The sequence below is a fragment of the Haliotis rufescens genome, unplaced genomic scaffold (genome assembly GCF_023055435.1).
Source record: "Haliotis rufescens isolate VD_foot unplaced genomic scaffold, xgHalRufe1.0.p SCAF_1, whole genome shotgun sequence".
Taxonomy (NCBI): Eukaryota; Metazoa; Mollusca; class Gastropoda; order Lepetellida; family Haliotidae; genus Haliotis; species Haliotis rufescens.
In genome coordinates, this window is record NW_025963779.1 from 54,171,522 (window position 1) to 54,186,598 (window position 15,077).

At 37.4% G+C, this 15,077-nt stretch overlaps 1 protein-coding gene across 4 annotated transcripts in view; it reads right to left on the bottom strand.

Annotated features, from left to right (window-relative positions):
• Position 1: 1 nt before the first annotated feature.
• Positions 2-15,077, bottom strand: part of LOC124131567 — a 65,145-nt gene continuing 50,069 nt past the window's right edge. For 2 of the 4 annotated variants that reach the window (XM_048397880.1, XM_046494919.2), the window contains exons 2-4: positions 13,317-13,357; positions 9,888-10,017; positions 2-1,449 (exon numbers count right to left, since the gene is read on the bottom strand). In XM_048397880.1, the coding sequence (XP_048253837.1) occupies positions 1,348-1,449; positions 9,888-10,017; positions 13,317-13,357 (273 nt within the window). In that variant the 3' untranslated portion in view covers positions 2-1,347. Of the gene's footprint in view, positions 1,450-7,050; positions 7,074-9,887; positions 10,018-13,316; positions 13,358-13,874; positions 14,169-15,077 lie in introns of those variants that run through there. The other 2 variants (XM_046494921.2, XM_046494918.2) reach the window with 2 other exon arrangements.

Sequence of the window (15,077 nt, forward strand, 5' to 3'; positions counted from 1 at the left end):
CACACTTGAATATCAGGTTTATTTCACACAGAATATATTGACTGAAACATACAGATGCTACACAGACTTGTACAATGTCATCATAATGCTGATGTTGTTAGAGATAATACTTCTTCATGTTTATAAGACATGTTACAGGTCTTTGGTTGACATTTCCATGGCAAGATAATCATAACAGTGCCAATGATCGCATAACTCTTACGTTGTGTTATTTCTTCATGCAGGGTTGTACCAGACACAAAGTATTGCGTCCATTACACATACAAATATTGTGAATGCAAGAAAGTATTTGGATAAGAAATATACTGAAATTTAGTCATGTCAGTGGTTGACTTTCTTCAGTCTAAGACTGAAATCCCCATCAGTAATGACAGCAGTGAAATTCTTCCAAATAAGTTAAGAATGCTTCATGTTGCCAGCCTGGGACACTAAAAATATCAATGAGATATATTCATTGATATATACTACCGGGTACTTCACTTTTTATAGGGATATATGTATCTGTCCATGATACACAAAAAAGATTCTATCTGCCAAGTGTATATTAAAATATATCTGACACATTGTATCATCCCTATCAAAAATTGAGTAGTATATAGAGAGACAGGTTATTTCCTGTTCGTAAGACTTGCCACAGTGCTAGTCTTTGGTTTCTTGTGATAATAACCATAACGGGTGATAAAAGTGCTGATGATGCATTACAAGGTCTTTGGTTGCTATGCTTTCACAAACATATATTTGGCTTTGTGGATTTGAGGTAAGTGACACATGGTACATTCTAGAACTTATTTCTTGCCATTGAATAAATACTAGTCTGAACAATACCACAAGAAAACATAACAATTACAGAGAACATACATACTTGTTAAGACATGTACACCTACACATTACACACTTAATTGCTGCCATATTATCTTACATTTATACAAGCAATGGCCAAAATAACATGTATGAACAATGGTGTCCATGAAGTGAGTATAACAGATCAATGAAATATGGCTTAGAAGCTGAAGATAAAATATATATATCTACTGACACAAAATATAATAGTAAATAATTTCAGTTTTTATCTGAAAATGGAGCATATTTGGTTTATAAAATCAATATCATTATTGGCAAAAAAATATTAGAACCTCAGCTTACCTAAACCATGCAAACTGCAGTAAACAAGATTCTGGGGAGTAATGTGCATAAGAAATAAAAAAGTAACAACTTTACTTTACCAAAATGAGTTGTGACTTATTTCAAATGTCAATTCTGAACAATTGAAGAGATAACTATGACAATGTTGAGCACAGGTTTTGGAGTTTGAGTACATCAAGAGATATATGGTTGTGATCATGGTGATCACACTCTCTGCTTGTAAAGTGTTTTCCCTTGTGTCTTCAGCTCCTCTGCATACATTGCAAATTCCTTCTCCATAAGCTTTTTCAGGGCTACTCGCCGGACCTGAAATAACAGATAGGATTTCCATCAATTTCAATTACAATGCTAGTTTAGATTATTCATATCAAAATATATTCCTAAATACATATTCCTATAACACGAAATCTTTGTCCTGTTTATGGTATTCTATTACAAAGCTGGTTAAGAGAATCATGAAATCCACAAAACCACAAAACATGCCTCCAATGTAAATAAGTACATCACTACTAACTCCTTACCAATGAGTGGTAGTTTTAGTGCTTTGAACTACATTTATAGTGAACACGCTTACAACGAACTGACGGATATATCAAACTGCTTTTTGGCCCTGTCCATTTGCTGTATATATATAGAATACTAAATGAGCTCCCGTGTAATACCAATTTTATGAAACGTTTTTAGAATTATACTGTAGAGTGTGAATAGGCTGACACCTACACGATCCACGGCATAATACAATTGAGTTAAACAGAATAATACTTCAAACACGTCAAAAGTTGAAACGTATGAATTTAATACCATACAACGGTCTACCTTTCGAATTCAGGCGTCCTTTCCACAAAATTATTGTAGCGTTAAGGTTATCGCAACTCACATACTTAAACTAAGACCAACGACTGTCGTTGCGCTACAGCACGATCGCCTTGTGGAACGGGGCCTTGCACCTCAAAGTTTACAATCACGTCACAATACCTGATGACGTAATTTGTTGAATTTTGCTGCAAGATCCTTCGGCGAAACAATGCCATGTGACGTCAGCCTAGCAACAAGGTTGCTGGGGTCATCGAGTGTGCTTAAGCTCCTTTCAGTGATCTACCATCTCCACACGCAATGTCGTTGAATAAGCCAAGGGATGTGGAGAGCTTTCAATATTTTTCGTGAAACGTGTTCCGAGAGTACATAAGCACGCGTTTTGGTATTACACACTGTGTAATACAGCTGTATGTTTATTAAACGGGTGATCTCTTCACGGGCAAGTAATAAATACCGGTACTGTACATATGCTCATAACGAACCAAAATTAGGGGTCCCTTTGAGTTCGTTATAACTGTAGTTTACTGTATACTGATAATAGAAAATGAATGGAACAAATGGCAAGGTGCCCCTGATTCACTTCTAGACCAGTCAATAGATATAAACTGATGATGTGTTTGACCTAATGTTGCTCTTGGCTAAATTCTGTATTTATAAATGTAAAGTTTTAAAAACAACCATAAATTTTGATCACTTTAAACATTATATTCACAACAGGTATATCATTGAAAGAAATATTTCTCATAGTAAAAGTCAACAGGCTTAGTTCTATACCAAGTGGATGTTTTACCATGAACCAGCTAATGTAGATATATCTACTTCTGGAACTCAGTGATCTTTATTTAATATGTACAATAGTTCTTGCAGACGTAAATTTATGTTTAGTTGTCACTATATTCATATTTTTTAAGGGATAGTACAGAAAGTGAGTGGATGTGTGTGTGAAGGAGTGTCTATGTCAATGTCCCATTTAAAAACAATCTGAGTCCATGATATCTACACCTCCAGTATCAATCTTTCTGTTAGTATCAACATGCATAACTATTGCTCCTGGAACTCATTTAATAACCTTGCTAAAGTTGTCTGTATATCTGTTCTAACTTGGCCCAGGCACTACCCTGGGTGTCAGGGCGGATCTGTAACAGGGACTCAGAAATAAAATAGCAATTTAAAAAAACACTTCTAGACCAGTTTCAAGGTAATGTTTTCAAACACCCTGTACAAGCCCGAAACTGGACATACCAATCCACATTTTCTTGTGCATATTACATGTCTTTCACAACAAGCATAGCAGTGTAGAATGGGTATATAACTGCTTATAACTTTTATCTAAAACATGTCAATTTTCTAAGTACACAATGTAGCAGAGAACTTCTTATGGTAAATGTGGTATCTAGGATTCCTTTCAAATCACAATGGTATGGCTTAGAAACTTCAGAACTAAATCATGCAAGGAAAGACAGATTGGTTAAGTTTCTGTAGAGATTTTGTTTGTGAATATACAGCAACATACAATACATGGTTATCATCTAAACATTAAACTCAGCTACCACATAAAAAAACACGATGCTGATTTGATCCATCTGAATTTGACTTTGAAACTGAACGCATTAGCATCATCAGCAAGTTATCATATGATTACAATTTTATGTTTCAGGAGGATCAAATCAACAATAACATTTTCCAAAATTCCAAACTTTCAAAACAAGGTTCATGGAACAACATTGGTTCAAAGGTATTGGTATTTTTCATTTTATTTCCATCTTCGATAAATTAGAGAAACACACTGAATTAAAGTAATTCTTTACTTTTAAATACCAATTGATCAAATGCATTGGATATTAACATGTAGTCTATGGCCACTGCAAACATCTTATAAAGATAACAAAGCATTATCAGAAGTATTACGGTCGATAACCTTTTTTTCTTTTTTTAAAAAGCAAACAACTTTATGCTAAATGTGAACAATAAAATACTAAGCAAGATAATATCATCATAATTTTTATTTCAACCAACACAAGCTAATTAGCAAGACTAGTTAAAATCTGTAAACCAGAATATCAGAAAACTGTGTCCTTTATCTTTCTGAAAACATTAAGAAGCTTCATTCTCCTGGCTAAACATGACTCACTTACCAAATCATGCTTATTAAGGCTAAACACACAATATTGTTTTGGGTCACCATGGCAATCAGAAACACACACTCACATGAAAGCATTTTATTTCCACTTTGCCTGACAGCAACTTGCTGTCATATTGACAGCCTTAATCCTGTTTCCTATGTGTTTGACTGCCACAAGAGGTGTATGTATTCCCAGATCGACTCGGAAGCTGTATTATGTTCACATTTTGCCTTTTCCAACTCATCAACTCGATCCAATTACTGGTTTATCAATAATGTAGAAAGAAACACACTAAAAAAGTGGTGAGGGGAATGGATAGACATCATTGAGCTTTCTATGCAGAGCAACAACAATCTCTACTGGGACAAGTGTTTCCCATGGAGACAACAGGGTGTCCTTGACTCTAGCCAGTCACTCTGCAGCCGTTACACTGACAGTACAACACGAGTCGGCTAGTCATACAAACAGGCCAGACTACACTTCACAATCCCAATGGTCTTCAAACCTGATTTTGAAAGTATGTCGTGTAAAAACCCCACCGTGGGTAGGGCTTGGTGTCAAGAATTGACACAGATTCCTGGAAAAGGAGGCTTGCATTTTGTGATTTGGCAAATTAGTTTCATTTAGGTAAGGTTGTAATTTTGTTGAAAGCTTATCACCAATTGAGCCTGTTATTGTGTAAATATATGTTTACACTTTGTCTTCCAAATAACCTATAAAAATTCCAAATTTATAAAGTGAGTGAGTATTGTTTTAGGCCACTTTTAGCAATATTCCAGCAATACCTTGTCAGGGGACACCAGAAATGGGCTTCACACATTGTATCCATGTCGGGAATCGAACCTGGGTCTTCGGCATGACGAGCAAATGATTTAACCACTAGGCTATCCACCGCCTCCCAATTTATATACTCAGTACACTTCTGAATCTGCATATATATGTTTGTAGAAAACATACACTAGTCACTGTCCAGGGAAAGATACAATATACCATGATATACACTTCTTGTCGTTGTTCAAAGTATATTCTACATTATTTATTCACATTCGACCGATGTCACACATGACTGGTCGACTAGTTTTTTCAGCCCTCAATCTAACCCAAAAGTAGTTTTAGGTCTTAGTTTGGGCCTTTAATCTATTGTACAAGCCACATGAGCCAATAGCACACTCCAGCACAGTGATGACTTAGCAATACACCACTGACACACGCAAATTTGCATATCACGTGAGCAGACCTTTTTCTGGTTTGTAAATCAACTGCTTCTGAAATCATAGCAGTCAGGCCTAGAGGAGTGAGTGAGTTGGGTTTAACGCCACTTTTAACAGTATTCCAGTTATATCATGGCGTGTCAGCTTAATGTGGGAAGAAAGCCCGAAGTGATGCAGGTGTCAGACGTTTACCACTTCGGTGAAACCCACGAGCACGGGTATGGTGCTGACAAACCTAGAAACATAATCGGGGCGAACCGGGATTCGAACGCACAATCATAGGTTTCTGGCGTGCCGAAGGGACGCAACTCTGCACAGCGAATCACGGCGCCTTAGACGACTGGGCCACCCATGCCCCCTCCCGGCCTAGAGGAAGCCTTTTAGTTTGATTTTCAGATTTTTTTTATAATTATCGAGATATGCTAGTAATACTGCAACAGTGAGGAGTATGACAACATATCTTTGTTTGTTAATGTTTAACGCCGCACTCAGCAACATTCCAGCTTTATGACGGCAGTCTGTAAATAATCAAGTCTTGGCCAGACAATCCAGTGATAGACATCAGGAGCATCGATTTATACAACTTGGATAAAATGACATGCATCAACAAAGACAGCGAGTCTGACCACCCGATCCCATTAGTCGCCTTTTAAGACAAGCATGGGTTGCTGAAGACCAATTCTAACATGTCCAATGTGGCTGTTCACTGGAGGACAACAACAATATCAACAAAGGATAAATATGCGAATGGGAAAAAGTTTTTCACATTTTAGGATCTTTTCTCAATGAAAGTTAATGTTTTTTTATCTAAATCTGTAGATTTTTCAAAACTGAACTACATGAAAAACATGCAATTTGTTGAATGAACTAAGACGATTCTTCACATGCCAATGGCCTCTTGGAAAGTGAGTGAGTGAGTATGGTTTTACGCCGCTTTTAGCAATATTCCAGCAATATCACGGCGGGGGTCACCAGAAATGGGCTCCACACATTGTACCCATGTCGGGAATCGAACCTGGGTCTTCGGCGTGACGAGCGAACGCTTTAACCACTAGGCTACCCGACCACCCAACTCTTGGAAAGAGTGTGAATATATAAAATATGAAAGTGTTGGCCAGGAACCAACTACACCAGCACATGTCTATTCGGCCAGTTGTTTTGTCAAGCCCTGTGAGAAAAGTTATTTCTCAACGGGCAATACACTGTGATAATGATATCGGTGAAAATGCACAAATTCAGTGATGTGTGTCATATCTTGCGAGTGAGGGCGTGAGTTTGGCTTAACGCTGCTTTGAACAGCATTCCAGTTATACCACAGCGTGTCAGCTTGATGTGGAAAGAAAGCCCGAAGTGATGCAGGTCTCAGACATTTACCCCTTGTGAAACCATCGAGCATGGGTATGGTGCTGACAAACCTAGAAACATAATCGGGGCTACCTGGGATTCAAACCCACAATCATAGGTTTCTAACGTGCCCAAGGAATGAAGGTGGAACACAGTGAGTGAGAAAGTGATGAAGTGAGTGAGTGAGTGAGTGAGTGAATGCTGCTTAACGCCACATTCAGCAAAACTCCAGCTACATCATGGCCAAACACAAATTGAGCCGATGGACCAGACATACAAGCAGTTGATCCACACCACAAGGGTATGAATACGACAATGACACACAATCAGCCAGGTCACTCATTGTAGCCATCTAATCTTTTGCTCTAGCCTACAGGTGCAAGAATGTGTGAGTTTTTTACTTGAGCAATTACCTGAGGGAAAGACTGAAAAGGTACTAGTAAAAAAAAAAGGAAAAATAGTTTATTACATTATTATGAGACATACTAATCACCATATGTTATATATTCTAAAGTCCAAAGTCTGATATTCATGCTATCTAGTGAAAACAGTCTGGCATTTGAACGTACAACCACAGATTCTGCCACACCTGACATGGCATTCGTCACCACTCTCCCCTTTCCATGACCTGCAAGAAGACTCGTCCCCCTATCGATGAATGTTATGTGCGAAAATACGAGAAACCAATCAGAATGCGCGTATGATTTCAAGTTCTTCATCAAAGAATCCCTAATTTTTTATTTTACATATGTCTTGCATGTAAAAATATACCCAAGACACAGTGACATGTGTTCAATTATACTGTATATTTCCGCAAGTCCCGAAGTGCTTTAAATTGCATTTGAAATATATATGATATATTGGGAAATATATGTGACCTATTACACAATGAGTTGACAATTGTTTCAGGTATGCCCGTTTGCGCTAAGACGGTCGCAAAAATGGCCACGAGAGGGGCACGAGTCGCTATTCGGCTTGTCCCAGAATAACACGAATTGGTCACGAATGTTAACATGACCAAGGGACACAACTTTGCCCAGCAAATTGCAATGCCCTAAATGAATGGGTCACTCATACCCCTTTAAACATATGACATATAGCACATGTATTACTTAGTAGGATCAAAGTAACAGGAACACTTTAAATCAAAAACTGATTTGGGAAATTAAAATTAGCTTTTCTTTTCTCAGATTATATCAATATAAAAATAAAGTCACACACATTGACTGAAACATACACAGGCATTGCATCATGAATTGCATAATTCAGAAAGGACATGTGATATATACTTGTAGACTAACACATTTACCTTCAGCATGTTTAGGGCCATGGCAACTCTGTTGCATACATATACATATATAAGTTTTGCAGCCTTGTGAAAACGGAAATGACTTCCTCACCCTGTTCAGTCCTACACAAGCCTACAGAAAAGTTACAACGTAATATTGTTCATACTCTTCATATTTCATGTTTCATATATTTTACCAATTTCTGTAATTCAGTTTACAGTAAACAAGGAGATTAACATATCATATTTTCAACAAGCTGGAGGTCACCTGATTAGTGATTCATGTTTACAGCCATTTGACCAGTGGACCATTTGGTAAACACTCATAGTTAATTCATCCTGCTGAGAGTAAACAATCAATAATGGATCAAAATCTGTTGAAATTCATCAGCCTGTGTCTAATGTGTATCAGTGTGAAGCAGACAGCATGAAGTGCCTCTATCATGCCCCTGTCACTATTACTGGGTACTAATACCGGTACATACAAATTTTGAAGCAATGTAAAATACACTGGCCAGTTATGGATATCTTTCTTCTTACACTCAAATCATTCTCAACATTTAACCAAGGAGTGAAAAACTTTTCTCCCTTGCTCCTATCCAGAGTCTTTATGTGACATTTTTGAAGTTGTAGTAAGAATGAGGACAGAGTTGACCTGGATTTCAACTTCTGTTTATCTATATAACCTTGTCCTTCTCAGTCGTTGATGAAAATTTGTGTTTGAAAAAATAAGACATGGGTCAAATTGACACTATGGGGGTCGATGTCGGAACAGATACTACAAAAATGTACCCCAGGCTAGTACCTTCCTGTATACACAAATGAACCCGAGCATGGCAAACTATGTAGAGTACTGTCTATCATTACAATGCACGAAACCGGAAGTTTTGCTGTCCCATTAACTTATGTCAACTTATCCCCTACAATCCTGACTTCAGGGCCATTACAATTGCTACACTAGAGCACATTTGTGTATACAGAAAGGTACCTAGTAGGGCTGGGACGGGTAACTCGGGACGCGTTACTCAGGACAAGTGGCTACTGAGTAGGAACCAGGTACCCACAGGACTACCCCGACCCGTGGTTAATCATGTGATATATTGTTTAATGACACAAATTATCTGGAACTCTATGGTTACACTATAAGGGACTAATGTTTGCATTCCTTCTGACCTTATATGTTTGATTAAAGATAAAACTTCAGACAACTTCAGTTTATGCATGACCAGATCATTTTTTTTTTTGTGTATCTAAATACATTTTGCCAGGGCTACGGTCAAACTATTCCCAGTCGGACATTTGGACCTATCTCTCTGGATAGGGTCAGGTAATAGGGTAGTGGGTACTCGGGTAGTAAATTTGGACTCATCCCAGCCCTAGGGTACATTTTCACATACCTACAACTTCACAATCAAACTGTTCCAGCACAATTTATTATCATTACTGGCTGATTATTTTTTTCTGAATAATCCGAAAGTTGCATATCGAAGAAGCTGTGTTTACAATGATTTGAAATTGTTTGAATCTTATTCAATGATGGAAATATTGGATTGATGAAGAATGTGTAAATGTGTAATTATTTGCAGATCAAAGAAAAGGAAAAAGCATTTTGAATAGCTATTGTTATTTGTAAAAGAATGTTTCTCCAAAATTGTGTATAGACACCTATAATTGATAACTGCATCAATCTGCAATTATTACTACACAATTACAGATCCAGGTTTTGAAAGAGGGGTGAGGGTTCACACCATTTTCTGTCACAAGCAATTTTAGCCACCTATCTGAAGCCCGAGTCTAGTCAAATTTGGTTTGGTCTAGTAAGCCCAGCAAATAATAGTCTATATAATAACACTAAATTTGACTGAAAACGGTGCTAAGAGAGATTCTGACTGGTAATCTCAAAACAGACTGCCCAGACTTGTTTCCTTGCAGGAGCATCCCTTAGTTGCTCCTCAGACTTACCGCTATAGCTGCCCTGGTGGCCATGCGTAGCTCCCCTTGTATCCGCTTCGTGTTCTCCTGGTGCTTCCTGAAGTTGCTCTTCTCCTCAAGCTCCTGGTTCCACAGGGCTCGCTCGTTGATCTGCTTCTCCCTGTTCACAACATGCAGGGTATTAAAACTAGCCTGAGTAGAATGATGCATCCGTTACCCAACACACACTATCGGCGAAACTTTAACCAACACACACTTTCAACTGAACAAATATTCCAAATAAATTGGTTAGAAAGCATGGGAAAGTGTTCTTGACAGATTTACACACTTACCTATTAGGCATAATAGATTACGAATCTGACCCTAATTAAATGTGTTTGAATGCCCCCAACTACTGGGTTTTTTTCAGTGGCACTCAATGTTCATTACAAAACAAAGTGCATACATGAAACTATATTCCAAACACAGAATCTATAACATAAATACAGTAGTTCTCAAACACATGGTTGCATGTTGATGTTTTCAAGAAAGAAAGCCTACCTTCCTACCCTATTTTGAAACAGGAAAACAGCGTTATCACTATCCCCCATCATGGGGCACATTAGAATTTTGTTTGTTCATATAGTAGTGAATAAAAACAATGAAAAAGAGTCCAATAAACATGATAAAGCCTTAACATTTGCTTAAGAGGAGATAGGATGCACTTGGGACGGCTTTATGTCATCAGAAAAAATTATTAAATGTGAAATTAATACACACAAAAGGCCCCTTTTCTGGAAAAAATAACTCAGTCTTGATAAGTGTCTCTTAGATAAGCTAACTTCAGTTGTTTCTGAGAAAACTTGTCCCCAATGCAGACACTATGCACCAAGTAAAATTTAAGGACTCATTTGAGATTGTGACCAGTAACATCAGTGCAGTGCATAAAATTTAACTTTTCTAACTTGAATAGTTTTTGGGTAAATTTGTCTACAATGAGAAGCAGACGGAAGGATGGACGGATTCCATTACTATATCCCCGCCCCACTTCATGGTGGGGGATAATTAAGGGTAATCACAAACATACCAATATATTCCTAGGCATAAAGAACAGGTTTTACATAAGAGATAAGGTGAGGTGAAATTGGGTTTAACGTCGCGTCCAAGATTATTGCACTTATATAGCGATGTGCATGTACATGTGTGCGTGTGTGTGTGGCTGCTTGTACTAGTCTGGACTACTGCCGATTTATAGTGCTAGCCCACTGAGATACCATGCCGCAGTTTAACATGAATACCCCACTCAGACACAGTATACTGACTCCGAGCCGACCAGTTCTTGTTTTAGCCCCTTAATGCCGAGCGCCAGACAAGGTAACAACAAGTACCATTTTTTAACGTCTTTTGGTATGACATGGCTGGGGATCAAACCCCGGAACTTCCGCTCTCTGGGCAGACGCTCTACCACTAGACCACGGAGGCGGTCTCATAAGAGATGAAGATTAGTCTAAATAGGGATAAAGCTCTTGGAGAGAAATTTGTCACAATGCTAGTGGTAATGTATAATTATTATTACCAGGTATTTCTGTTTTTGTAACCTGTCACACTATTACAGCTATATGATGGCAGCCTGTAAATAATCGAGTCTATACCAGACACTGGGATTTATAATATGAGCAACGATCCACCATCAGCAACCAACTGGAATCCAGGCTTATTATTAATCATGTGAATACATAGGTTTTTACTGTACACATAGCTAGCTTTGAGATTCTATCTGTGTTCTAGAACTAATGATAAGCACGTGATGTGTATTTCCCATCCAATTCACAATTACTTCATTTTTAGTTGCTTACATAATTTCTATTGAAGTCAGTTATCAGTCATTCCCCACAACTGCACAGGGCAGTGGCACAAGTCACCATGGTAATTTACAGAGTAGGGTGTACTTGACTCTTATCACAGCATATCCCCACCACTAGACACTGGTCATGCTGGCAGGATACAAATAACTTCATATAAGGGAATAAGAGCTCAGAAGTGTTTCCTTAAGCCAATTGCATTTCTAAAGTACTTAATCAACAAATCAGGCTTACATTTCATGACATTGAATTGGAATCTCAGTCACTCAGAATAGGGTAGTTTAGGACTAGAATCTGACACTTTCACACTTCAATCTTATGAACAATTCATTCTTTCTATTGCTTTTATCCACAACCTTGACAAGTTAATTCATTGTCATCCGTCACTATTGAATCTGTCAAGCATGTCACTTAAATCAAACTGTTTCATTTTTTATTGCTATTTCTTAATGCTAAAATGTGGTCCTGCAAAATCCACTTTTTGCACTTCAAGCATCTGCAGGGTTTGCCTGATAGAGGCAACTCGGTACATTAGAATCAAGTTTACTTTTATTGATATGTAACCTACTAAAGAATTAAAATAAACAATTTCAATCCTTCTTCCTTAGCTATGTCATGTGGTTTGTGTCTCAGCTTGAACAGTGTTAGAAATTAAGGGGGGTTTTGGAGTCCTTGAAGTTTTCTGAAATAGTATTTGAATCTAGGCCCTAAACTTGGATTTTTAACATTAGGATTAAGTCAAGATCCCTTTGATTTTTAATCCTAAATTCATTCAATGTTAGAGGTTAAACAATAGACCTCTGTCCACTGTTGAATCGACTTGTATCTATCCCACAAAGTGTCAGTATGCAATAGGGCGGTTATGATGTACTCGTGTATTCAGTGAATCGAACTGTATTCATTCATGAATTGAATTCGTTATCCGTGAGCAGTAGAATCGAAATAAATGAATATGCAGTCATGTGCATTTACATACCCTGTACCTAAAAATATCCATAAGAACATATTATATGCAAATATTCCTTCAAAGACAACACTCTCATAATAATTAATTTGACAGTAATGTGGTCACTGGTCATTGTCACATTTGGGCAGATACTGATACCTGATACCTGGTATATAAAATGTCAATAATCAACAAACCATGTCAAAAAATTTATGTTGCTTTTGTTTCACTGAATATACAAATAATACATCAACTGCCGACTTGTTATTGTTTTTGTGAATTAATACTTGTATTCGTTACCCTATATTCGTGATACGAATCATATTCGCCTCATAGGGTATTCATGCAGCCCTGGTATGATACCCATTACCTGATTACCACAGCTGACAAACATGATCTGAGGATAGTGTCTAGCAGCAAGTTACTCCCAGGCTTTGTATTAGATAGATGTCTGTGACTTGAGCCAGCAATCTAAAGACGAGTCCAGCGAGTTTCTTTCTCTTTCGTCTCAGCTAACAAATAACTCTCCATATTCTAACACTATAACCTTCTGAATATGATCCACATAGAATACAACATAAGGTAAGTAGACTTAAAGAGTTCATCTCTACAGACAGCAACAACTGAAAGTGTCATATGACAGTGAAATGGTTTTTTCCCATATATACTTACAGTTTTATTTGATAAGCTTTTTCTGCTATTTCTTCATCCATCTGAAATGAAAAACAATCTCATTAATGTTCTCATACACAAGTATCTATCAAAATATTAGCATAAAAAAGTCGCTTGCACACTTGCTCAAGGCAATCTACCCATTTTCTGTATTTTTTCCTCGAATTTGTGCTGGAATGTAGATCTATGTGATACAGGCAATAAACTGCCTTATATAGATGCATATAACAAAAAAATAACTCCAAACAAAAAGATATTCAGATTACAAAAAAAATCATTTAAAAGCAGTTTTCTGTATTTTTTATAGAATGTGTGTGATACAGGCAATAGACTGCCTTATATAGATGCATATAACAAAATATAACTCCAAACAAAAAGATATTCAGATTACCAAAAAAATAATTTAGAAGCGGGGTTTTTTTTGCAAATCATGACAGATTCAAGTTCATAAGGAATAAAATCAAGTCTAAAATGTTGAGGCTCGAAATCGTTGCTTTGGGCATTATTATTTGACAAACATATCTTTTCCACCACATCAATTAACTTTTGTCTACAAACCCTAATCCTTGCACGTTGTTGTTTATAGCCTGCACTGATTCCTGGAGGTGGTCCCTCAAATCTTCTTGTTGTTTCAATACTCATTTTGACTGTGGTCCCAATTCTCAAATATTTTCAGTGATGTACAAATCCGTGCAGCTGAAGAGCTTGTGGTTGCTATCGAATTGCAGATGTGATGCATCCGCTCTATCGAAATAGTTCCAAGACATATCACTTGGGTTTGTTTCAAAAGGTGGTGTAGAATAGTTATTAAGCTTTACAATAACATCATATTGATTACTGTTTGGACATCCAATTGCATTTAAACATGCACATTTAGCTCCTTGTCGTCTCAATCAATGCGCGGAATGATACAGATCGTAACTGAGGTAAACAATATGGCGGAAGATGAGCATGTGCTTTTGTTTTCATTTTTTGAGACTTGATCCAGGCATTTTATTCGATATATGACACGAACGCCATTTCGTGGGGCAGGGGCTATTATTTTCAATTAATTTAAAACTTGTAAATACACAATTATATCACACATAACATAATACACGTAAGAATTCTCACGCCCCTTCAACTGGTTCAAATGTTTTGCATGCGCTGTTGATCATACGCTTTAAGCGTATGTCAATAGACAGGAGCCCAGTGCAACCAAGTATTTAGAGTTGCTTCCCTTAGATCCAGAAAAAAACTCTGTTGTAATGGTCAAAGTAGTGAAATTGTTCTTTTTGTACTAGTTTTCTCAGTGTGAAATTATTCCAATGAAACAGTTTTTACTTTGAAGTTTTTTTACACGATACATTAACACCGGAAATATTTGTTCCGAATGGAGCTAATTCCTTGTGGAACTGATCTTGGTTGACACAGAAACCATATAATAGATATTATATGGTTTCTGGTTGACATAATCCAAATACTATAAATAAAATCAAACTGATCCACAATTTTCCAGGAGCGTTATTACTACAATTGTTTTTAGAAAACTACTATGGGTGGGGTGAGGTCAGGTTTAACGTCGCGTTGAAGATGACTGCACTCATTATATCGACATGCGTCTGTGTCTGTCCCGATTTATGCTATCGCTGAGAAGAAATGCCGCAGTTAAATATGGATAGCCCATTCATACGCAATATACTCCGAGCTGACCAGTCCTTTTTTCAGGCTCGCTGACTTGGTTGATGCATGTCATCGTATCCCAATTGCGTGGATCGATAC